This window comes from Amphiprion ocellaris, chromosome 16 (genome assembly GCF_022539595.1).
Source record: "Amphiprion ocellaris isolate individual 3 ecotype Okinawa chromosome 16, ASM2253959v1, whole genome shotgun sequence".
In the NCBI taxonomy this organism is placed as follows: domain Eukaryota; kingdom Metazoa; phylum Chordata; class Actinopteri; family Pomacentridae; genus Amphiprion; species Amphiprion ocellaris.
Window position 1 is genome coordinate 23362856 of NC_072781.1, and position 25839 is coordinate 23388694.

General features: G+C 39.8%; 1 protein-coding gene across 1 annotated transcript in view; it reads left to right on the plus strand.

The window, feature by feature from the left end:
- The window catches only part of dntt (deoxynucleotidyltransferase, terminal), a 120855-nt gene extending 96235 nt beyond the window's left edge, over positions 1-24620 (plus strand). Inside the window, exon 11 of the mRNA XM_055018782.1 lies at positions 23119-24620. Coding sequence (XP_054874757.1) covers positions 23119-23205 — 87 coding nt within the window. The 3' untranslated portion in view covers positions 23206-24620. The remainder of the gene's footprint in view (positions 1-23118) is intronic.
- The last annotated feature ends 1219 nt before the right edge of the window (positions 24621-25839 follow it).

Consider the following 25839-nt stretch of genomic DNA (forward strand, 5'->3'; position numbering starts at 1 on the left):
GAACAAGACGTCTGTTCGCTCCAGCCACCCAAGTAATGACGCCCTCCTGACAGGTGAACAATGCAAATATGGACATTCATTTCAGGATACAGTTGCCATGTGATTGGGTCGTTCCACATAGAGGTCAGAGAAACAATTAAGGGACTTTAATGGAAATGATTGGGGAGTGTGAAGTGGGAGGGCTGCTGTAATGATACACAGTGATGGAGTGAGCCTGGTGATGCAGAGCCAGTTAAAAATGAGTCCACCAGTCTTTGGTTTCATTCTTACTTTTATGGTTTCATGCTGGTTTAATGCTCATGATAGTCTTTGATATTTTTTACACACTGAGTTTCTTATGTATTTTGCTACAGTTTTAGATGTCATGTTTGGCATTTACTGGAGTGATTAAAAAGGTCACAGTGATTTTGCACATAAGAAATTACTGACAAGCTTGTAACCCTCGTGGTCTAGAGTGCTAATATTGGCTAATTAGTACTAGATACTAATTAGATATGACAGTAGATAAACACCTGCAGCTGATGGGAATGTCATTATTTTTGGTCATAAATCAAAGTATGGACAAATATTTGGATGAAATGCTAGTGCTAGATATTCAAGGATCCCCATGACAAATGCCAATCCCAAGGTGGTAGTCAGTGGTTAGTCACTTGAGGACACATCTGTGCAAATTTGTTTAAAAGCTATGCATAACATTTCACTGAACATGTGAAAACTGCAACCAGTTGGTGGCTTTAATTGAAAAGGTAGCCACTAGACATGCACTACTGTTCAAAAGTTTTGTGTCACTTAGAAATTTTGAAAGAAAAGCATTTTTTTTCATTTAACATATCAATAATTGAATCAGACATCCAGTCTAGACATTGGTATTGTGTTAAATGACTATTCTAGCCGGAAACGGATGATTTTTAATGGAATACCTACATAGGAGTACAGAGGAACATTTCCAGCAACCATCACTCCTGTGTTCTAATGCTACATTGTGTTAGCTAATGGTGTTGAAAGGCTAATTGATGATTAGAAAACCCTTGTGCAATTATGTTAGCACATGAATAAAAGTGTGAGTTTTCATGGAAAACATGAAGTTGTCTGGGTGACCCTAAACTTTTGAACGGCAGTGTATTTAACTGCTATGACCTGTCTGCTGGGCCACAGCATCAAGTGAAGATCAACACCAAAACACTGAGACATTTGTTTCAATGAAGATAACATTACAATTTAAAAATTTTGTGAATTGTGAATGTTTGTTCGCAGTTTTACGTCATGTTTTAAGTACACAAAATACTAGATTGCCATCCAATTGTAATGCAATGGAGTGACAGTGCTGAGCATTCTGAAAAAAACAACATTCTCTTACTTACTGGGTCAAGAGATGCTGGATAAATGTTACTAGAAAAAGCCTGTTTGATTACAGAATAAATGCTGAATTATTGATTATAAAGCTGCCATACATGCCAGTTTTCAAACTAGTACTGTTGGAGTTTCATGTAAAGAAGTCATTAGTGAACTGGCTGGCACCATGTGAAGCTTCATACCAAAGGATGAAACAGGCAGAAAACAGTGCTTACAATGCTTCACTTTCTCTGCATAAAGTGGTTGTTATTGCTGTTTGACAGTTTATTCTTTGCTCTTGTGTTTCAATTCATCACTTTCTGTTCGCAGTGAAGAGGTTGTTTATATCTAACACTGCAGTTTTTCTGGGCCAGATATGGCAAATAAAGGGAAGGGGGACGCATTAAAAACATCTGCTCCACTTTTGGATTCACGTTGACAAGACAAGTCGATTTCCAAATTGCTGCCTAGTGTAGCCTTAAAAGAATGGCATTTGATACCACTAGATTTAACATGGGAATATGCTAAAGAGAAGGCAATGACAATAAAACGGAAAGGAGAAAGACAGTGACACATGAGGAGAAGGAAAGAGACATGGTAGTGTTGTTGTCCCACAATCCCACAGACTGTAGTCCCTGACAGGGTTGTATCAGCAGGGTGGTCATCTAATCAGCCTTCACAGTGGGACAACGACATCAGTTAGCATCAATGATAAATCATATTGACAGCTATTGCCTGACAGAAGGGGGTAATGATAGAGGAGGGAATGTGGAACTGTTGAAAAATAGACTGAAATTAGGGGAAATTAGGGAGGGAATTAGAGCGATGGACACATTTAGAGGAAGGAACATTTCTGAAAGAAGAGAGGCACATTCAGGATAATTGCATGACTATTATCTGTTCACTTACTGTACTTGAATTCTACCGTCTCTTTCCCCTTCTCACCACAGCCACCTCACCACTACCTCTGCCTCCACTTCTCCAGCCTCCCGTCCACCCACACTGTGCCTGTTACCAGCTCTTAATGGGTGAAAAAAGGATGGAGAGTATTCATAGACTCTACTGAGCCTGTGTTTTGCATCACTAAAATAAAACAGGAATTCAATAGCAGGCTATTATCCCTCAAATCCAGCAACCTGCAATCTATTTTTCTGGAATTACAGTGCAAAGAGAAGAAATGAGTTGACTCTGTGAACTTGGGAGATGGAAGAAGGGGACAAACATGGGAAAATAATGAGAGAGGGAGGTTGTGGTGGAGGTGGAGGCTGGGGATCGGGCTGAACTGAGGTGTGTCAGGAGACAGATTCTCCTCCATTATTGATGAAAGTGAATGGCTGAAGGTTTCAGGAAGGCCCAGTGTTGAGCTGTGTCTGCTTGTCATGTAACATTAATTGACACAGCCCTCGCAGCGGTACAGACACTGGTCTGTTCAGGGCTCCAGTTTCGGTTTACCCCAAGATTTATTTAGAGGGACACTCAACTGAACAATCATTGGCGTGGTTCAGCCGTATCTTGTGGTCTTTGTGCTGCTATGTCTTTTAAAAGGCATTCACTGTAGAAGGACTCGCTGGAAAGTGAGGAGACAAGTCATTTTGTCTATAGCCATTGTCACTGAGTGAACCAGTTGTGGAGATTCTCATTAGTATCTAAATACTATTGTCAGCTTCAATGACCATCACAGAAGCAATAGTACGAGATGGCTGCTGAGCTATTAACAATATAAACAGTGCTTCTACAGGCTTATCGTGATCAAACTTGTTTTCATGCCTGCACATTAAATCTTTGCAAAGTAATTTTGCAAGGCAATCAGAAAAGATAGAGATTACAGTCTTGGTAAATGATTAGAAACTGGGCATTGATTTAAGCCCAATAAAGCTAATGTCTTTGTTTGTACATTTTTTTCTAAAAGTGTGACATAAATTTGGTCATATTTCCACATTTACAAGTTTCCATGTGGGCGGTCCTCAACGCCATTGTGGCAACTATGCCAAGAAAAAGAAAGGTGGTCAAAAAATGCTGGTTTTGAGGAGACCTTTATAATTATTGTTAAAAAGAGGTGAACTGAAGGAGCAGCAGAAGGACTTCAGAGCTGCTTTGATTTGTACATGCTTTCTGTTGACAGTGCACAAACACAGTGGGGAGGTTAAATTCTCCAGAAATCCTGTGCTGAGTTCACCCACTGTGCTTCCCACAACTCAGGAATGATCACATTGACACAATGTTACCACAAGAGCATAGTGTGTTTTTGTGTTTGATATGAAGGGGAGTGTGACCATCTTATATGTACTTGTTGCAGTATGAACAGCAGTACATGCACATCTGCAATGGTATATGGTCATGATGTAGAAACCATGAGCTCACCTTAGATGAACTGTAACTCTACACAGTTGCCTCCTTTTGTTCCAGCTCGAGCACACCAGCTCAGCTATGGCTCAAACACTGTCTCTGCACAACACAATAGCTAGTTGGAATCTTGGACTAATTCAGCCAAACATTTGCAACCCAGAAAATGATTCTGACAAATAATGATACCCAAGGCCCTGCCCTCCAAGTTTAAAGGATTAGTTCCTGATGCATGTTACAGATGAAGCCCTGGAAGTCTGACTGTTGTTACACTGCAGTTTAAAGGTGGAAATGCCCGGCCATGGCCCTGACTGCTCATGTACTCATGATGTACCTGCTGTAATTTAAAAACACCTTACGGATATGTTAACAAGGTCAAAATAACTTTATTTTTCTTGGATTTTTCTTGGAGAGTGTCTAAGTTTTTCAAAATGTCTATTTGTCAATGAGCTCACTCCCACAGTCTCCAACTCCTACACTAGTATGATGCCCTCTTTGCCTCATTCTAAAGCAACGAGCCAAGCCTATTGAGAGAAAGAAACGCCTGTTGTGGTATGTTTGGTGAGAACTGCAGTTGTAGTGGGCCGTCAACCAAGAGAAGCAGCAATGGTCCCATTCCACACTTAGACACAAACTAGGACAAGCCATAAAACGATAAGATTTATGTCCTTGACAGTGTTTTCAAACAGTATGCTTCAATTTCACAGATTTATTTGCTTGTTTTAGCAAATGCACATCTGGTTATCCTTTCACATCCAACACAGAGCCACCTTCTTAAGCTCTCCTTTAGGAGGCATCTGGAAAGATCTCCCAGTGCCAGGCGACAGTCCCAGATGGGGCTAGTTTTTACACAGAACAATATGAGACAAATTCAAGAAAGCAACTGACTGAACTACTGAAATGCAGAATCAGCATACCTTTCATGGCATTACAGGTGGCGATGCATTCACATACTGATAAAGGTAGTAAAGTGGCTTCAAATCTTTGTACTTGACTTGATAAAAAGGGAGGAAAGTGAGTTGGAATGCTCTCCACTAGTATGTTCTACATATTTGTGGCAATATGATGCATAGTGCCTGCACTCAAGTCAATTTTGATTCATTTTGTTGCAATTGATGGCCAAAAGTACATGAAGGATTGGACAAGAACAGGATTTTTTTGAAAATTGTGTAAATATTGTGTAGAAAAATGTCTGTCATCAGTTGATATCATAAAGGGATGATTCAGTCTATACCCAGGCCATAAAGGTTGCACAGGAGCTATTCTGAACGTGGTTTGTTGATCAGTGCGCTGCTGCACAGAAGTGATGCATTTTCTGCTTGCACAATCAACAGCTGTGGTGTGTTTGGACGAAGTATGGGAGGGCAAAGCAAAGATACGGAGCTGCAGTTCATCCAGCGCTCTATTTTTGTAAAGATGCGTGGTGACTGTTTTTTTTCAGCTTGTGGTCACAGTGACACTGTATCAGAACCTGGGTGTGACTAGGAGCAATTAATCAGGCTGTATAGGCTTTGACATGAGTCATGACAAATACGATCACTTCTTTTTATTCCTTTTAAAAGCAGTCTGGTTTGAGCAATCACATTCTGTGTCAGTTTTGTGATGGAGGAAACAGTTCAAAGGATAATGCTTGGAAAAAACTGCCAGAAAAGCCTCTCCCAATGGGACTCCTAAGAACATACACTCACCGTCCACTTTATTAGGTACACCTGCTCAATTCATTGTATGTATGCATGTAGACGTGGTCAAGACAACTTGCTGAAGTTCAAACTAAGCATCAGAATAGGGAAGAACGGGGATTTAAGTGACTTTGAACGTGACATGGTTGCTGGTGCCAGTTGGGCTGTTCTGAGTATTTCAAAAACTGCTGATCTACTGGGATTTTCACACACAACCATCTCTAAGGTTTACACAGAATTGTGTGAAAAAGAGACAATATCCAGAGAGCGATAGTTGTGTGGATGAAAATGCCTTGTTGATGTGAAGGGGTCAGAGGATAATGGGAAGACTGGTTGGAAATGTTGGAAAGGCAACAGTAACTCAAATAACCACTCGTTACAACCAAGGAATGCAGAATACCATCTCTGAATGCACAACACGTCCAGCCTTGAAAAAGATGGACTACAGCCGCAGAAGACCACACCCAGTGCCACTCCTGTCAGCTAAGAACAGGAAACCGAGGCTACAATTCGAACAGGCTCAACAAAATTGGACAATAGAAGATTGGAAAAACATTGCCTGGCTTGATGAGTCTTGATTTCAGCTGCAACATTCAGATGGAGGAATTTGGCGTACACAACATGAAACCATGGATCCATCCTGCCTTAGACCAATGCTTCCGGCTGATGGTGGTGGTGTAATGGTGTGGGGGATATTTTTTTGGCACACTTTGGGCCCCTTAGTATCAGTTGAGCATTGTTTAAACGCCACAGCCTATCTGAGTATTGTTGCTAACCATGTCTATCCCTTTATAACCACAGTGAACCCATCTTCTCATACTTCCAGCAGGATAACACGTAATGTCACAAAGTTCAAATCATCTCAAACTGGTTTCTTGAACATGACAATGACTTCACTGAACTCCAATGGCGTCCACAGTCAACGGATCTCAATCCAATAGAGCCATTTTGGCATGTGGTGGAATGGGAGATTCATATCATGGATGTGCAGCTGCCAAATCTGCGGCAACTATATGATGCTATCATGTCAATATGGATCAAAATCTCTGAGGAATGTTTCTAATACCTTGTTGAAAGCATACCACGAAGAATTAAGGCAGTTCTGAAGGCAAAAGGGGGTCCAATCTTTTACTAGCAAGGTGTACTTAATTAAGAGGCCAGTGAGCATACAAGGTGTCTCTAAAGTCTGGAAACATAGAAAATCTCATAATTTTTTTCCCTCCACAGATTAAATATGGCTTTGTCAAAAGATTGAATTCATCTGCTATTTTTTGATATGTACACCCTTCATGATCACTGAGAAGTACCAATTCAATTCTTTCTTCTTTCGACAAAGCCATATTTAATCTACGGTTTCCTGTGTGTCGAGACTTTAGGGACACCCTGTATATGGTACTTTAAATTAAGCCAGTGTCACAGGAGAAAGCAGACTTGACTACATGTTCCTGGATCCCCAGAGAACCATTTTCCAATGTGGGAAACTGTTTAATGACACAGAAGAAGAAGGATGGCATTTGTCAGTCTATCAACTCTGTGCATCACGACGCATTGTGGCAGTTCTGTGTTGGATAACAGCCATTAGAAACCCAGCCAGCAATGGCAGAACACTGCAGAATGGGAAGTATTGTTTAGTTTCAAGTTTTGGGATCTCTTTATATGCACACTGCACGGTAAGACCTCAGAAATAACAGAAAATGACTGCTTCCTCTTTTATGAAACTCTGAGTCTCTGGCCCCGCTACCAAAATTACTCTGTGCAGTTTGATTATTACTGGCACACAATATAACTCACCCCTGACTTCACAGTGGCATATTCACTATCACAGTGCGTTACCAAAATACAAAATGAGGTTATCAAGAAAATACAGCTATGAACATCTGGTAAAAATGCCTCCACAAAGCCCAGCAGTGCACTGTCACAAAATAGAACCTTGAGTGGCTGATTCATTTGCTGTGCTGTCACCACATTCAATACTGTAGTTGCAGAATCAAACTGCACATGTTTGGGTTGATTGCAGTCAGCAGTCACCCCATATGAAAAATTAAATTCTGTTTTATTCAGTCCAAAATTTCACGCTTGTAATTAGGAAACATCAATGTTTCTGTCCAAATTTTAGAGGCTGGATGTAAAAGTTCCCTGTAGTAATTAAACCCTGCTGACATTACTTGCTAGCTTAAGATTATAAATCAACAGACTTACAGTGCTTGATTTCTTAAAAGGTACCAGAAAGAAAACAATACTGATGGGTGTTAATGGTGGTATATTACTTGTTGTAAAACAACAAATACAAATTTGAAAAACAGAAATACGTTGTTAACTTCTTCAATGTGCTAGTGTGACTCACCGGATGTAGGATCTTGGTATAAGTCTGCCATTTCTGCAGTTTGTTTCTACTCACTATTTGCAGGGTATCATTTCGACAACCTCTTAAAATAATGGCCCAAGCAATTTTTTTGAGGTTTTTCAGGAAATACAAAAAAGTGAATCACAACCTTCTGAACCTTGATGTAGGCCATTATAATACACTGGTCAAATCACATGATCTGTTCAACTGAGCATGTAGGTGATTTTACCAGAGGTGGGCAGCATTATGAGGAGATGATTTAGGCAAAAAAATTATTTTAAGCAGTTACCTACACGCTCTAAATGAAAGGTTTTACTGAAGATTTAGACATTCAACAAGGCAGGCCTGCTTGGTTCTTGTGGCACTTTAACGACATTGCTCACTTTCCTGCATGCAAATGTTCCACCAAAACAATTCCCACAAAACATTAGGAACATCCACTGTATCCTGTGTAAGACTACAGGGGGCTGGAGCCTATTCTGACAGTGGGTGAAAGATAGGGTGTCCAGTCCATCACAGCGCTAACACAAAAAGACAGACAACCATCCATGCTCATACCTACAGCTAATTTAGAACCAATTAACCTCCATCCATCCATCCATCCATCCAGGGGTGGGAGGGGTGGAGTCTATCCCAGCTGACTTAAGGCAGGGGACACCCTGGACAAGTCACCAGTCATGGCAAGGCTACACAGAGAGACAAACAACCAAGCCCTCTCACATTTACACCAGTGTATAATTTAGAATCACCAATTAATCTGAGCATGTTTTTGGACTGTGGGAGGAAGCTGGAGTACCCAGAGAAAACCCACGCATGCACAGATAGAACATGCAAACTTAATGCAGACAGATCCCAGGCCCAGACCGGGACACAAACCGGGGATCTTCTAGCTGCAAAGCAACAGTGCTAACCACCACGCCACTGTGCAACCCCTCAATTAACCTGTCATATATAGGTTTTAGGAGGAAGCTGAAGCACCTGGAGAAAACCCATGCAGGCACAAAGAAAGCACACAAACTCCACACAGAAAGGTTCCAGCTAACCGGCAGGTTTAAACCCAGAGCTTTCTTATATTAAAGAAAACCAGTGGTGCTAACCACTGCAAACCATGCTGTCCACATTGATTCCCCTATCGCCACCCAAGATGATTGTGACTGGTTCAAAGAAATGCAAACAAACCAGAGCATTTCCCCCATGTACCACAATGATTATAAGGTGCAGGTAACCCTTCTCCAACACTGACACATTGTAGAGATCGGACTGGCTATGCAAATCATTAATGTGGCTAATCAATCTTTAAATCATGTTTAGTTCCACACAGATAGAAATGTTGCGCCGTTCTTACAGAGATCCACACAGCTTTTCTAATCTTCAGTATTCCATTCACCTACCACATAGAATGAATGGCTGCTTCTCTAATGGTGTGAAATGTCTAACAAAAATCCTGGTTCATATAAATACAAAACTGTGTCATGAAAAGTCCCAAACAAAGCTCATATTTTGCAAATGTGCTGTTTTAATTGAACAGAATGAGAGGAGTGCTGATGCAGGAGCATCCGATCACACTGTCTGGAGCAGGAAGCATATTGGTCATACAAAACTAGCCCCTCTTCAACAAATCAATTAATTATTTATGGGCTTCAGTGGTGCAGAGAAAGTAAATTTATTGTTGTCATTAGAAGAGTGTTGTGTTTGGGTCCATATGAAGAAGAGTCAAACAACAGTTAAAGGATTAGTGAGAACTTCTAGCGTAGCTGTTGGCAACAGTAGTTCCAACACTTCAAATGGTACCTGTATACTTCAGTCAGAAACATGAGGTAGATGATGGACCTGTAAGCTATAGCTGTATTTGATGGGGTAGAATCTACTCTAGACTGAAGTAATGAGTGTACTGCCTCTAATCTAAAATGTTATTACATCTGTGTGTGCATTGTGGATAAAAAATTTTTAAAAAAACTGTGGATTTGACATGCTGTTTACACACTATTGAAAAATGAGGATTGGGTTTGTTGTTTTAGCTGCCCTTGATTAAATGTTATCTAAATTAATTACATTATTAAAGTTTATTCATGGCCAGATTACAGTTAGCTTATGATATTTTCAGTGCTTACCATCAGGAGGGAAACAATTGTAGAAACCTGACACTGAGTCAAGAAAGAACAAGATATTAATAAAGATTACTAAGATATTGTGTTTATATAGAACATAAGAGTGTAACATCAGCTGCACAGTCAAATCATCAGACTGGAAAGGAGTGTTTCAATACTTTCTTTGGTTGAAAGAAAAACCTAACATAACTGCTGGATTTGGTAAGAACATTTTTACTCCGCCAAGGAATGCGGCAGTTATGTGACGATCAACGTTGGTTTGTCCGTCTGTCTGCAACATTACTCAAAAACGGACTAATGGATTTGGATGACATTTTCAGGGAAGGTCAGAAATGACACAAGGACCAGGTGATTAGATTTTGGCAGTGATGCAGCTTATAGTCTGGATCCATGGATTTGTAAAAGATTTCTGTGTCATTGCGAGCACAGCATCACTGTAACTATGACAACAAGTGAACGCTACATCAGCTGTCTGCTGACAATCAGGATTGCAATCCTACTACAAATACACTGTTGTGGACATACTGGGACTTATCCGTTGGAAATGATACAAGAAACAGTTCCCACTGCCTGCAAAAATATTTAGGCCATTTAATATAGATGTACCCACAAACATCCATTATGTATGGATACTGAATTGCATGACCTAAATATGTAGCGGGCGATGGGAATTGATGGGACTCAGAAACACCCTCACACTTGTATCATTTCCGATGGATAAGTCCTGATAAGTCCACATCGGTCACTTTGTAGTAGCATTGCAATCATGTGATTGTCAGCAGGCAGCTGACATAGTGTTCACTTGTAGTCATAGTTACAGTGAAATTGTGACGCTATCTCGCAATGATACAGAAATCTTTAACAAATCTGTGGATCTAGACTGTAAGCTGCACCACTGCCAAAATCTAATCCGTTGGTCCTTGTGTCATTTCTGACCTTCCCTGAAAATTTCGTCCAAATCCATTAGTCCATTTTTGAGTAATATTGCGAACAGACAAACAGACAGACAAACAGACGGACAAACGTGTGCCGATTGTCACATTCCCTACGTTCCTTGGTGGAGTAATGAACAGAACTGTGTATTTTTTGTAACAAAATCAAACATGTTAGATTTGAAATCACAAACACACACTATACAAATGGAATATTTTTGTACATTGTAGCTGTCCACTGAGTTACCTACTTTGATAAACTAAACACACAATGCAGCTTACACTCATTGGTGGACATGTACTGCAGATGACAGCACCAGATGTCATGTGGGCAGGAGGAAGAGAGAGATGGTTGGTTTAGTCCATTTTACCAGTAACAGCAGATTATTTGTGAATTTGAGTAGTTTCAGAATAAAGTTTCAAAAACTACTCAGTATAAAATGGTCTCTGCAGAGAAGTGATCCTCAGCTCTCCATTGATGAGGCTCTTCACAAAATCAACCCACATCTCCTTCAACATCTCAACTTTCATAGAAAAATGGTATAAGGAGACGCAGCTGTCTTGCAAATTCTGGCATCAAGGGAAGATGCATTTGTGGGATGACGATATAGCTGGCAAGCAAATTGTAGGCTGTAATAAGTGTAGTAGCTTGTACTGGAGAAGGAGAACAGCTGATGCTAATGCTCTCAAAGTTTTATAACGTTTTATTATTAGATGGAAGGGAAATGCAAAGTAAGGCTCCACTGAGACATGATAAAAAATCCTGAACATGAAATTGATCAATACAAGTGTAACTGTTATTTAAAGTGACAGATTGATTTCCCGTGAACTTTAAAACAATCTATTCATCATCCAGTTGCTAAGATCCACCCATTAGTCCCAACATTAAGATCACATGCTTGATATTGTGTAGGTCCCCCCTTGTCCCATCAAAACAGCTCTGACATGGGACCTCCAGAAGTCTTATGTCCATGGGCCGACACGTCAAAGCAAATGCATTTTCATGAATAAAAAAATGAGGATAAAGGAATCTTCTCACCTTGACACACATTAAATAAAGAAAGAAAGCCAACCCTGGAGACACAAGGACAATGCTGCTGCACCACACTGATGTTAAGAGGTTCTGAGTGCCTGGCCAGGACTAGGTGTCACCTGATGAGAACCCCACACCAACTACTGCAATGTCAGGTTCATTAGCCATCAGAGCAGGCTGAAAGGACAGTGTCACTTAGGTGGAGGTGGTGGAGGACACACACAGCCTCCACCAGGGGAGATCTCAGGATGTGGATGGAGGGTGAAGAGTATGGAGCTGAAACAGGGACACAATAGGTTGCCATTGCAAAAATATATTTGTCAATGAAAATAAAATGTATCATTGAAAAAAAAGAATATGCCATTTAAAAATAAATTGTCTTTGAGAATGAAATTACAGTTATCAAAGTTTTCTTCATGTCTGTTCTTTCAGAGACAAAGATTTTTTTAAAATGATGCTTGAAAGTTCTGTTTTCAATGACACCTTTCTGTCCGTCTGGAGGGGAGAAGACTGAGGGGAGGGGCAAGGAACGCCTTATTTACATACCATTTGCATATAAAGGACCATCGGCAGCTGGTTGATTGACATGATGGCAAGTTCAAGCAACACAGTCCTGCCTCTTTACGTTTTAATATGAAAATAATTAATGTGTATATATTTTGAGGTTTCTAAGATCATTATACAGTCTTTATTTAATGTTTTAGAAACATTGATTTATTGACAGCTGTAGTGTGTGATGCAGTTGAACTGTATCATCTTATTCTCAGTTATATCAGTGGAGCCACAAAAACGTAACAGTAACTAATTACTGAATAATTACTAAACCTTGCAGAGGACACCACCTAATGCAGGGCTGTTTTATAGGTCCACGTGTTTTATCTGAACCCATCTCATAAACAGGAATGGATGAGTTTACAATTTTATTATTAACATTGCTAAAATAGATTGGCCTATATTCTACATACACAGCTGCTGTTCTGTCCTCAAACATCCAGAGGTGTATAGTCTGATGGAGCACAAATATCACTATATTGTAATTACCTAGACCTCACTTGTGCCACGCTGTGTACATCATCACTAATTAATGTTGTAACTAGAATATTTCATGTCAACTGTTTTACTCAGAACCTGAACACAGGTGAGCTCTTACATTACTCTGTCAAGTAATAGAACAGAAACCTTTTCCAACATAAGCAGGTCAGATCTTAGACGAAAATTTAATCCTGGCTTCAACAATTGAAGGCTTACAGTCTGGATCCAGAGATTTGTTATAGATTTCTGTATCATTGCGAGATAGTGGCACGACGTCCCTGTAACTATGACAACAAGTGAGCACTACGTCAGCTGCCTGCTGATGATCACATGATTGCTATACTAATCGACTGCTGCAGACTTAACGTGACTTATCCATCAGAAATGACAATGACTGAGCAACCTTGGTAGAGAACTGTGCTTTTCTTGTTTTTATTATTATTATTGCATAAAATGGATATTCTCAGATATTTTAGTGTAATATATTAAATACTTACCAAGACTTTTTTTTTTTTTTTAATAAATGCGTATCCACCCACTATCAGTATGCCCTTTAATGCATTGAAATTTGAAGCTATGTGTGAATGTCAACATCTCAGGACCTATTAGAGATAAAAGCCTGAAAATTTCACTTTTATTTATTTATATATTTCTCATCATGCCATTGATTCAGAATCTGCAGTATTGAATATCATAATATTATTATTAATATTAATATTTCAACTCACCAATATTTCGATTTTGAATCAATGATGTGATGACAAATATTTTAAATACTCTTATCTTTGATAGATCTTGAGATACTGTTTTCCAAACATAGCCTGAAAATTCAATGAGATTGAGATGAAATAACCCGATATATTAAGTTAGACTAGGTACTAGCAACAAATAGAGCAGTGTGTGACAATAAGGAACTAACTTTTTATATATTCATAATTCTTTTTTCAAAAGTTACATAGTTTTATTTAAACTGGTATCAGTAAGGATTTAAAATCAACCAAATTATTATTGTAATCTCCAGTATGGAAGAAAACAAATTTTCTCTTTCCTCTTTTTCTATACAACTGAAAAATGTTGATTGTGCTTTGTTGGGTTAAACTGGCCTAGGAAAAAAACAAACATGTTGTAATTATTTCAGTATATAGTACAACTACATCACATTAAGGTCTGCATGGTGGAGTGGTGGTTAGCACTGTCACCTTGCAGCTAGAAGATCCCTGGTTTGTGTCCCCGCCTCCCCGGGATCTTTTTGCATGGAGTTTGCATGTTCTCACTGTGCATGCGTGAGTTTTCTCTGGGTTCTCCAGCTTCCTCCCACAGTCCAAATACATGCTGAGGTTAACTGGACTCTAAATTATCCATAGGCGTGAATGTGATTGTTTGTATATGTAACCCTGTGATAGACTGGTGACCTGTCCAGGGTGTCCCTGCCTTCACCCTAAGTCAGCTGAGATAGACTCCAGCCCCCTGTGACCCTAATGAGGATTAGGCATAATGGATGAATGGACATCACATTAAATATTTTACCTGCATGTCAAAAGTAAATAGCTGACAAAATCTAAAATATGCCAGCAAAAGTAATGCAGACTTAAGAGAAAAACACATTACAAAAAATAATAAAACTGTTAGGAACCTCTTAGCCAGTCTTGTCATAGTGAAAGGACTCTCAATAATCTCAAAATGACTTTATAATACATTCATATATCCAAACTGGCTCATGTGGAGTTTCACCACAAATACTTGAGAATATTTCAAGGTTCTTTTTACCCGCTGAAGTTATATGAATATAAAGTACCACAAACCAAAATGCGCACCCAAAGTATTTGCTGATATATTTTCTTTGCTTTCATGGTGAACAAGAAACAACTGTGCCACAGCATAACATGAGGGGAAGTTCCATAAATCGTCATTGTTACATTCCAGCTGCTTCAATCAATGACAATATATGTGAATGTAAAACTTGAGGTGTCAAACTACTGCTTTTGAAACATTATCAGGACACAAAGCTTTTATTACACTTCCCTAAGACTCTCGGATGTGTCCTTTGGGCAGCCTAATCAACTAAATAACTTTGATTTGCAAATGTTTACTCGTCCACAGGAGCAAAGAGCTATAACACCAGGGATGTCTAGAGAGGATCCCATTGTTTCTGATTAGGAATTCATTATTTTCTGCCCGCCTGCCTCTGCCCGGTGCATGGGCTGATTAGCAAGCTGGGGAAGGATAGGTAACGACGATAACACTAAACTCAATAGCTGTTTTATAGGCAGCGGTGCTTTATGATGCTGGCTCTAATTGCTGGTGTGATTAGTGAGGTGTCTGTGCCCTCTTTGGTTGCTCAGGCCGTCCTGTGCACCGAGCTCTTGCAGACCGGAGCACAGGGGAAGTGTGGGTGTGCGGCAGATCGTTGCAGGAGGAAGACACGGGGGCATAATCGACTTCCTACTTTTTCTGCCCCTGTCAGCCCTTTCCTGTGTGCTGCAATAAAGATAAATTAACTTACAGGCAATCAAAGGATTTTTTTTCTTGATCTCTTGGTAATAAAGTAGTCAATTTCTAACTGTCAGTGAAAAGAAGCGAGCCCACATAAAAAAAAAGTAGATCGAGAGTGGATTTGATAAGTTTAAATTTATATGAACAAAATAACAATCACATTGCTTTTTCCCTGTAAGTGTGCCTTCTGTGACAGAAGTGTTCCTTATGCTCTTTCTATAAAGGTGCACGTCCTCAAACTGAAAATACTTTACTCTGAATATGGCCCTTTCACCATAAAAGACAACACAGTGAAACTGAGGCTTTTCAGAGCTTTATGTGCGTCTGCTATTCAGCCTGACCTCGAGCTCTTGCTACATGGTCATCACTTCTGTGGCCAAGCAGACAGCCAGCACTGAAAATGAGACGACAGCTATCTAAGTGAAGTTTTTGTTCTGATACATTTTCTCGACTGGAGAGTTTGTGTAAGTGAATTTGCATGGATTTCAGGTTGTTTGCATACTTATCCATGTGACCTTTATCTTAGTTCTTTTTGCAGACTTCTATTTTCTTTGTCTTGCTGTGTTTCTAAAGATATCTCTCTGTCGAAGAGATTACACTGTTATATACCATCATTTCTCACGTCTTTATCTGTGACTTAAGCTCTTAATTGTATGTTCCCAACAGTTAACCCTGTCAAGCCAAAATCCTCCAAAGAAATCTGTAGATGTGTGAAAGAACAACCTGCCACAAAATCCATGTAAAGATAAAAATCAAAGTTGAACAGCAAACTGTGGCTGACATTTTCCACAGGGTTTAAACAATGAAACCTGCACTATGAACGATTCTACACCTGCTTTAACAGATTTTGGTTAGTTTCAGTCAAGCTGTAAAACACATTAAAAAGCTGCTACAGTTTGCAAGACTCTACACATTTGGTAAACATAAAGCAGTTCCAGTCTTCCTTTGTCAAATGTCAATTCTCCACCAATCTTCTTCATAGGATAATTTCAAGCGTTGTCTTGTAGCTGTTTGGTGGTGGGCAGGTAGTGGCAGAAACATAATAATGACCTGTCTCGTGCACACTTACTTCTTCAGAAGGTGTTGCTTAAAGTGGGATTGAACAAGAAGCAAGAAGACAAAATCACAGCAGCGAATGTGCAGGCAGTTAAACTGAACAAATGAGCTCAAATAGGCTAAAATACTGCATAGAACAAAGTGACATTACACACTTCAGTAATAATCCTCTAGCCTAGTTCAACATAAAAGGTTCTTTCCAACTAGTTCTAGTGGCTAAAAGGCGAAAGACTGAGTAACAGCACTTGAGCTTGCCAGTCGAGAGATCCATGCCAGGTTTAAATTTTTTAAAAATTTATTCAAATTTATTCTCATCAGCATTGCTAACTACTGACAGTTGGAACGCATTGGCAAAGCTCTGCTTGAGACAAAACTCTCTCTGTCGGCGTTGACTGTATATGAAGATGACAAACCCTCTGTGACGTCACCTATAGGTATCCTAAAGCCCACTGTGGCAGCCCTGCCATCACTGTCATGGCAGCTCTTCCAGACTGCTGACTATTTCAAAAATGAGCAGAGAGGAGGAGTGTTAAAGTGTCAATGCAATTTATATGGAAGAGTTGTATAAATATTCTTCCATGCTGCGGTTGTAATGAACAAGAAAATTAGGTATAGAAACAGGAACATCTTTTTGTACCAGGCTGCAAACATGTTTATTTCTGCTATAAAGTTGAACAATTTAACATAGGGGTCTGTGGGAATCGACTTGCTTTTGGAGCCAGCCTCAAGTGGCCATTTGGGGAACTGCAGTTTCTGGTACTTGTACTTGATTTTTTATTTTTTTTTTATCCCTGGAGGTTGTCACCTTGTTGCAACCAACAACAATTGAGAACTATCTCAGATAAGATGAGCAGTTTATTGGTCAAAAGCCAAACCTGCAATGTGTGTTCATCAAAACCTAATATGAGAATTCAATTGCAACCTCCAAAGTGCATTGCAGTAAGGAACATCCAATCATCAACATTTCACATTTTAAAACAGTTGGCATGGGCACAGCACATTGTGTCTGAATAGCAAAAAGTGATACAATTCCTACAGCCTTTGTTCTGCATAGCAGCCTTGCTGAGGCTCTTGGTTTTTATCATTATATAACTTTTCTTACAACTAAGGAGGAGAAAGAACAGTTTAGTGAGAATTTTCAGCCCATGTTCAGGCTACAGTGGCTGGGTGGTTAGCACTTTCACCTTGCATCTAGAAGATCCCCGGTTCACGTCCTGGCCTTCCTTGGATCTTTCTGCACAGAGTTTGCCTGTTCACCCTGTGCATGGGTGTTCTCCGAGTTCAAAAACATATTGAGGTTAATTAGAAATTCTAAGTTGTCCATAGCTGTGAATGTGATTGTTTGTCTCTATGTGTAGCCCTGTGATAGACTGGTGACCTGCTGTCCAGAGTGTTCCCTGCCTTCACCCTAAATCAGCTGGGATAAACTCCAGCCCCTTGTGACCCTACTGAGGATTAAGTGGTGTATAGATAATGGATGGATGGATGTGCAGGCTAAGAAATATGCACATTTTCTTACCATATGTGTTGATAACCCTAAAGCTGCAGTGAGCAACAATCTGGAAAAGTGTGCAAAAATGGCTAAAGGTCCATGGTCATTTGTGGCATCCACAGGGATTGAAATTCCGCTCTCCTGAGTGAAAGTCCATCCTTAACACCACCACATCCTCTGAACAATGTGTTGCGCTTTATGCCATCTGACCCGTAACTGGCTAGTTTGGAATTTTTACCCAATGTTGCCAAAAAATGCTGTCCACCTCAACTTTGAGCTTTGCTCAACAGGATCTTTAGCCATGATTATATCTTCTTAATTGGGAATGCAAAAGCTCCTAAGCTCACAACTTGAAATACTGATTGTGCAGTTTATGCACCTGCATTGAAATAACACCATAAAATAAATGGATGTTACAAAATTGGAGTATCATGTTTCGTTTACAGCTTTGTTCCTCATCCCAACATGTTTTGGTTCTTTTTCAGCGGTGAAACTGTTCATTTGGGCTGATATTGAGCTTCCTCCATGTTTCTGTCCTTCAAATGCTTGTTGGCAGGGTAGACTTGAACAGCTATCCAGGTTCGCCGTCTGTCTCTTTGTCATTCGGCCTGCCTCTCTCTCTTTGATGTGTCAGTTGAGTTGGGCCAAGTCGGGCAGGCAGCCATGTCTATCAGCTCCATCCACCAAACAGGGTGGCAGACAGGATGACGGGCAGCAGAGAAGGGGCAGATGTTTTGCAGGAACTGATATGTGTTCGCATCCACGAGGGATGTCATTACGTGGTGGACAGAGAAACATGTAGCTGATTAGAGTCTTATTAAGTCAAGGACACTGGCTCACAGTAACACACACCACTGCCATTCTGGCTTGTGGTTCTGATGACTTGCCAGTCATTGACAACATGAGTGTCTCGGACAGATAACCTCTCTTTCTAATTAACTGCCCCTCTGCTCTCCGACTAAGCTCCTTTTGATACACCAAAAAGCTTTAGAATAAAAGCTGCTTTTGCCTTTTTAAGTATAGTTTTCCTGCAGATGCCTAAAGGGAAGAAGTCAGAGGTACATAAGGTTTGTGGATTTATCTCTCAGAGCCCACACTGGGTTGTGGTAAGTAAATAAAGCAGCTTCTCCCTGAGGGCATGTAAGGATTGCAGGAATTGAGGAGAGTGGACAGTGCAGCGGACAGAGGGCTTTAGCCTGATCCAAGACAATGGCTAAATTGGTAATGTTGACAATCTCATCTGTGCCCTGTGCTTTCTCCCTCAGTTGGATCTCTTGAGTTGTCCTCTGTTTTCCCTGAGCAATAAGCCATGTGTTGGTCGAAATGTGGATTTACTCCAAATCACGTCGACCTTGTCCAGCATTTTCCTTTCCTCCCTGTGCTCTTTCATTCCTCCTCCACTGCTGCCTCCACTTTGTTCTATCACTTTTTATGTTTCATACAGTACAGCTGGCGACATCATAAACTGTAGCGATGTGTGTCTGGATTTCGTGTTTTTTGAGTGGTTAGAACAATAAATGGACTCAGGTTTATGAGAGCAGTGAAAAATACAGGCAGTAGTGGACCACTTAATGGGCCTCAGGACGGTTTCACTCAACTGTAATGCTGTTTCACCAACAATACACTATTCTTTCTGAAAGAGAGATGATGATTTCTGGACGGTGCTGATTAAATGTTTTTGTGCGCAAGAGAAAACAAAAGCCAGAACAAGAACAAACCTTAGACAATAATCTCATTTCAGGAAGCATGGATAAAACAAGAGTTTGGTCTCATTACTCCACCAAGGAGGTGGAGGCTTGACAGAGTTACGTGAAGATCAACGTTGGTTTGTCTGTCTGTCTGTCTATCTGTTCTGCTAATATTATTCGAACGGATTTGGATGAGATTTTCAAGGAAGGTCAGAAATGACACAAGGACCACCTGAATAGATTTTGGCAGTGATGTGGCTTATAGTCTGGATCCACTGATTTGTAAAAGATTTCTATATCATTGTGAGATAGCAGCTTGGCGTCACTGTAACTATGACAACAAGTGAACACTACGTCAGCTGCCTACTGATGATCACGATTGCGATCCTACTATAAATCAACCGCTGCAGACTTATCGGGACTTATCCATTGGAAATGATACAAGGAACAACTGATTAAATTGTGAGAGTGTTTCTGAGTCCCATCAATTCCCTCCGCCTGCTACGTATTCAGGTCATGCGATTAGGTATCCGTACATGACATACACATGCATAACACACGCCTGTGCTCAGCACAAGGTCATTTTGTTTGTGGGTGCAGCTATATTAAATGATCACATTCTATGTTGCCAGGATTTCTGATCTTCAATAACTAATAAACAAAAGCTGCATTTCAAAAAAAAAAAAGTTGCTGCATTTCTGACAAAGCCATATGGGGGAATGAGCAGCCTTGGTGGAGTATTGCGCTCTCTGAGTGCTTTTCTTGTTTTTTTGTTGTTTTGGACAGTAATCCTACAAGTTATTGCAACATCAAATCTGACAGCAAGAGGAACATAAGCAGTTAGATGATAATGCAGGCTTTACCCCTTGAACCTGACCGATGCATGCAATTTACATCTAAGCTGGTAGTCTTTGTATTCAGAGTCACCTCGAGCATCATTCACAAACACAAAGAATGTATGATTTTGGCTTTTTGCAGATGCCTGTCTCAATAAACATCATTTTAAAAAAAAACCAAACAAACAGCAACACTTGGACCTCACCCAATTACATTTTCTTTAGAACTGAAAGCAATGTCGTGCTGGTAATATTCAGCAGTGGAAACCAGACTTCAAGAGGCTAGTTTGTGTAAGTTTCTTTTGGAAGGTTGTAGTCTAAGTTGATATGAAATAAAAGCTTTAATGTGTGATTGGATGCAGAAAATACTTGCATAACAGTACCACCTATAAGCCACAGGACAAAAACATAGACTTAAAATAAATTTTCGTACTAATTTTTCTGCCACATTTTTTTTGTTTTTATTTCATAAATGAAACTGTAAAATTAAAGTTTCATATTGGAAAATACATTTCTAAAATCAGCCAAAGTTAGTAACAATTAACAGAAAATTAGGTTCTATGATTTTTTTTCATTGGTTTATTTGTTTATTTTTACATGTTTTCTGATTAAAGGATATCTTATATAATTAATCCGCCAAGGAACGTGGCAGAGTTATGTGACGATCGGTGTTGGTTTGTCCGTCTGTGTGCAACATTACTCAAAAACAGACTAACAGATTTGGATGACATTTTCAGGGAAGAAGTACAAACATGGACTTCACAGGTTAAAAACTCTTCTTTTCAGTCAGTCCCAGCTGTGTACTTTTTTTGTGCTCGACAACTTCACCTCACTTTAACAGGGACAGCTGCTACTGAACATAGACCATTTATGTTGCTCCCTGATAAAAGAAAAAAATGTTTCTGCTGGTACCTGTTAAGAAAAAAATAAGAATACAGATGTATAAATGTTAAGCTGCTGTTGCTGGGATGATTCCTGTTATAATGTTGTGATAGCTTTTGTTTTATTTGATTTGATTACATTAATGTTTAGGTTGAAGTTTACGAGAAATGTTTTAACTGCTACTGTGTAAAGGGAATACTGCTGTTCAAAAGCACTTTATTTGTTTTAAAGTGTTTGTAAACCAAATGTGATTGTATTTTTATTCATATAGCAGTACTTTTAAAATAAAAGTTCAGAATACACTACTTTAAAATTCATTATTTAATTTCCTGCATAATAATTGAGTAATCTCAATTAATCGCAGAAAATCATGCAATTAATCGCAATTAAAAATTTTAATCATTGCCCAGCACTAGTCTTTATCAGTGTATAATATCTAGTATTATTGAAAGCAGTGATAATTACTTTAATTTCACCCATGGTGACTTTTATTATAGTTCTTTAATTTTTACAATATGGATTATTTCATAAATAATTGACCAACAGTGATAGAAATACATATTATGTCAGTCTACCTAGATTTACTGCTATTCGTCTGGTATTCACTGGTTGAAAAAGAAATCTAAAATGCTTGTAAAATTAGTTTCTGTTATTTTAGAGATGTATTTTAATAAAGGTTTGTTATACTTGAATTACACATTGCTAGTGTACATAGTTGCATAAAAGTTGTTAAATGAAATCCAAATAATGACAACAAAATATGCATCTTCTGCTTTTTTATGGAAGTTCTGTTTTTTTTTAGGGATAATGCAAGAAAAAAAATGAGTAAAACGTAGTAGCAGTTAAAGCCCAAATATAATATATTCTGTTCTGTTGTGTTATTACACGAAGTGGTGGAAAGATATACCATCCTTCTGCAGTAAACACGCAATTTTCTGGAACTTTCCAGTGTGCTCATGCTGACTTTTACTTCCAAATGAAGTGGTTTCCATGATCCAGCAGAAACTGTTGGCTTGTTCCTTTCCTGACTGTGCTGCAGCAGTGTCACCATATTCCCAGACTTCAGTTACTTTCTACAATTTTAACATATCTGATGGAAAAGTACATGTTGCACAAACTGCAGTCATGCTTTAACTTGAACCCAAATTTGTCTCAAAAGGGAAAGGTGTGATATGAACAGAGCCTCATGCTTTGTGCACTGAAACCTCCCTGCCGCGTGGCTAACCTGTCATTTGCATTCTAAATAACAAGCTGGTATAGAGGGAGACGGGCCTCGTAGTGTTTGCCTCCTGGCTGCATTCTGGTTTCCCTCAGTTATCTGTGAGGTCGGCTGGCAGTGGGAGCTGACATGCTCTTGTGTCAGGTCCAGTTTAGCATCTGAGGACAGGATGTGTCAGAATCACAGCTCGCTCCCTCTCCAGGCTGTCTCGCTCCCAAGGTGAGTCAGGCCTCGTCACCGCTCCTATAGAGACATAACCCATCACATGGCGCTGGTAGACAGCAGTTAATAGCCCTGTCGTGATTTGTCAGGGAAAATACTCATCTGCTGAAGAGAGCGATCACTTAGAGCAAGGTTAGAGTGTTTATGGGTTGGAAGGGCGGTAGATGCTCAAATGTAAATCTGCGCAGACATGGCATGTCTGAGCCTTGGCACAAACCGGCTGAATAAAATCTTAGAATGATATTGACAGCTTGCAGTGCAGATAGGAGTCCAAATAAGCACAGTTAAGGCTGCAAGCGCTAGACATGAACATCCTCCAGAATAAGGAAGCTTAAAGTTGGGAATCTGTGGATCTGTGTCTCAGGGACAAATTCCTGCACATTTCTGCTCAAGTCAGTGACTTTCTGTTTGCTTGTCCTCTCTCTAGAAAGAGTTCCTGGCAGCTACGACTGAAAAGGACATCTTTGCCCATCTGGGTCTCGAGTACATCGAGCCTTGGCAGAGAAATGCGTAGGCTTCCTCCCTGACTGGATGATACCCTGTGCGTACATCAGTGTTTATCCCATCTGCTTGTCGGTCTGTGGCTCTCCTGCGATTCACTTTCAAGCAGTTTTTGATTTCCATAGACTTTTGTGTTGTTGTTGTTGCCAATATTGTTGTTGTTGTTGTTGTCTGGATTATATGCTGATGTATGATTCATAATTCTGCTTATTCACTATTGTTTACTAGCCAAAAAAACATTCTCTTTTGCCATTCACTGCTTGCCCGTCTCTAAGTGTTGTAATCACAGGCAGGACAAAAAGACAAATCAGTCAGAGTATGAATCACCTAGGGTGCCTGTGAGGTGTGGCTGACAGGGAGTCTGAAAGAACCACAGCGGTAAGAGGGTGACCACTGAGAGAGAGGCAGAAGACAGGAAGCGCTGAGAAAAGTGAAGGGGAAGGGGGGCTTTTTTGTTGAGCAAAATGTTGTAATCACCCTCCTCCTGGCAGGAAAGTGCTCAGTGTGAAGCTGAGCCAGGTCTCTGTGGAATTGAGAGGCGGGTAATGAGCTTCAGATAAAGGAGCGTTCCGTGTCGCAATTTAGCCTCCATTTAAGTCCGTGTCCACTGGAGATCATTTAGCTGGCATTCCTCAATCCAGAGACCCATAGTCTCCGCTCTTCGTTCCACAATCAATCCCCTTTCCCAGATGCTCGGCTCAAATTAGAGGCAATCAGCTGCGCCGGGAATCACGAAGAATTCACACGGAAGGTAAACGAGTCCATTAACCACACGGATAGATCTTGGCATTCAAAGCAGCTCCGGCTCCGGTGCATCCATTGCCTTATTGCTTTGACTTTGCTTATGTTTTATGTATGACAGTGGTTTATCAAGATCTGTGTCCTTATTTTTCTGGACAATGATCCACTAATGAAGGAACTTTATTGATCCCTGTGGACAATTTGTGTGAGCCTGATTTGCTCCTCGAGTGATGACACAACCTGGCCTGCTGTCCACAACACAGCCCACTTCCCATGACGCTCAGCCCCCGCTTTATCCCATGGTGCGTCAATGAGAGCAGAGACAGACGAGGGCACCGCATTCTAGTGAATCACCCTATTTAAAGATCTTTAAGTAGAACAGTCCAGCACTTTGAGGACTCGACCTGGGCCTCCTCCTCTCCCACCTCCTTCTTCGCTCTCCCTCTTGCTCTCTGTATTTTTTTCCTATCCTGCTGTGCTGCTCTTTCAACCTCGCTGACACAAAACAAACTTTAAAGCTTCTGCTTTGCGATAACCAGACGGAGCAACCTCCAGCACCCTGCTTTCCTGGGCTCTCTAATGTTTTCACTTTAAAACGGGAGAAGGGTTTTTTTTTCATCTTCATTTCATTCCACCAAATCTAAGAGATTTCTCCAGAGTAAAATAAAATCTGTCTGACGTCAATAAGTTTTCATTTGTCCTGCTCTGTTTTTGCTAATTGTTTTTCAAGTGCAAATGGGATCTCTTTCTACTTCCACATTAAAGATTCACAAGTGTACAGGGATTAAAGGGCTGTAGCAGTCAATTAAAAAATTCACGCATTGCTGTTTTGGTCTTAGAGAGCCTTAAACTGTTTGCAAAGCTGAAAACTGAGAAGATTTAAGTACAGCACAGTGGTCCTATCTGCTCCAGAGGCCTCCAGTTCATTCCCTATGGAGCAGTGGATTTGCGTGGTATCACGAATTATTGAGTGGAAGCATTTTTGTCTTAGTTACTTCAGGTGGTTAAACTGCAGGAGATAGCTGAGAGTGTCCAACAGTACTGGTGACTATGCCGAAGCATTTCAACACTTAACCTCAGTGAACTCGGGTCATTTGAGACTATGATAAAATGAGTGTATATATATATATATATATATATATATATATATATATATATATATATATATATATATATATATATATATATATATATATATATATATACTCTGCTTTGAACAGTAAAAATTTACTTTTTCTTTAGGATTTTTGCATAAATCCACAAACCATAGAAGTAGATATGTAGATTTGGGTATGGATGACAGTGCTGCTGAATTGTCCCCAACAATACCAAAACAATATCATCAAGCCATTCCTATTAACTCCTCTTAGTGTTGCTATGAGATTTGTGTGATTTCTGCAAAATGCAGGGTGCTGATGCAAAGTGAATGACAGAGATATGCAGTAGGAGGAGGACAGGGTGATGACAATCAAGCCGCATTACCTTTGTGGGATAGCTGCACTATTGCTAGATTTGCCTGTAAAATGAATTAAAAGAGAATATGGGTTTATTTCAACTTGGTGGGTTTCCCATAGATGTGGCTATTATGGCTCTATGCCTCATGTGGCCTCTGTTGTGGAGATTCAGGAAGATGAGGAGTTGCACAACACACAGCAGCTTGTGAACACCGAGCAAAAGCAGGCTTTTACATGAATCATATGTTTTCGAAAATAAATGTTTAAAATGGTTCGTGAAAACTTCATGAATCATTTTAACTTCATGGAGCTCATGCTAAATGTACTTTAAACAGCTATAATCACAATTTCATAATAATAATAATAATAATAATAATAATAATAATAATAATAATAATAATAATAATAATATTAATGATAATAATAATAATAATAATAATAATAATAATAAT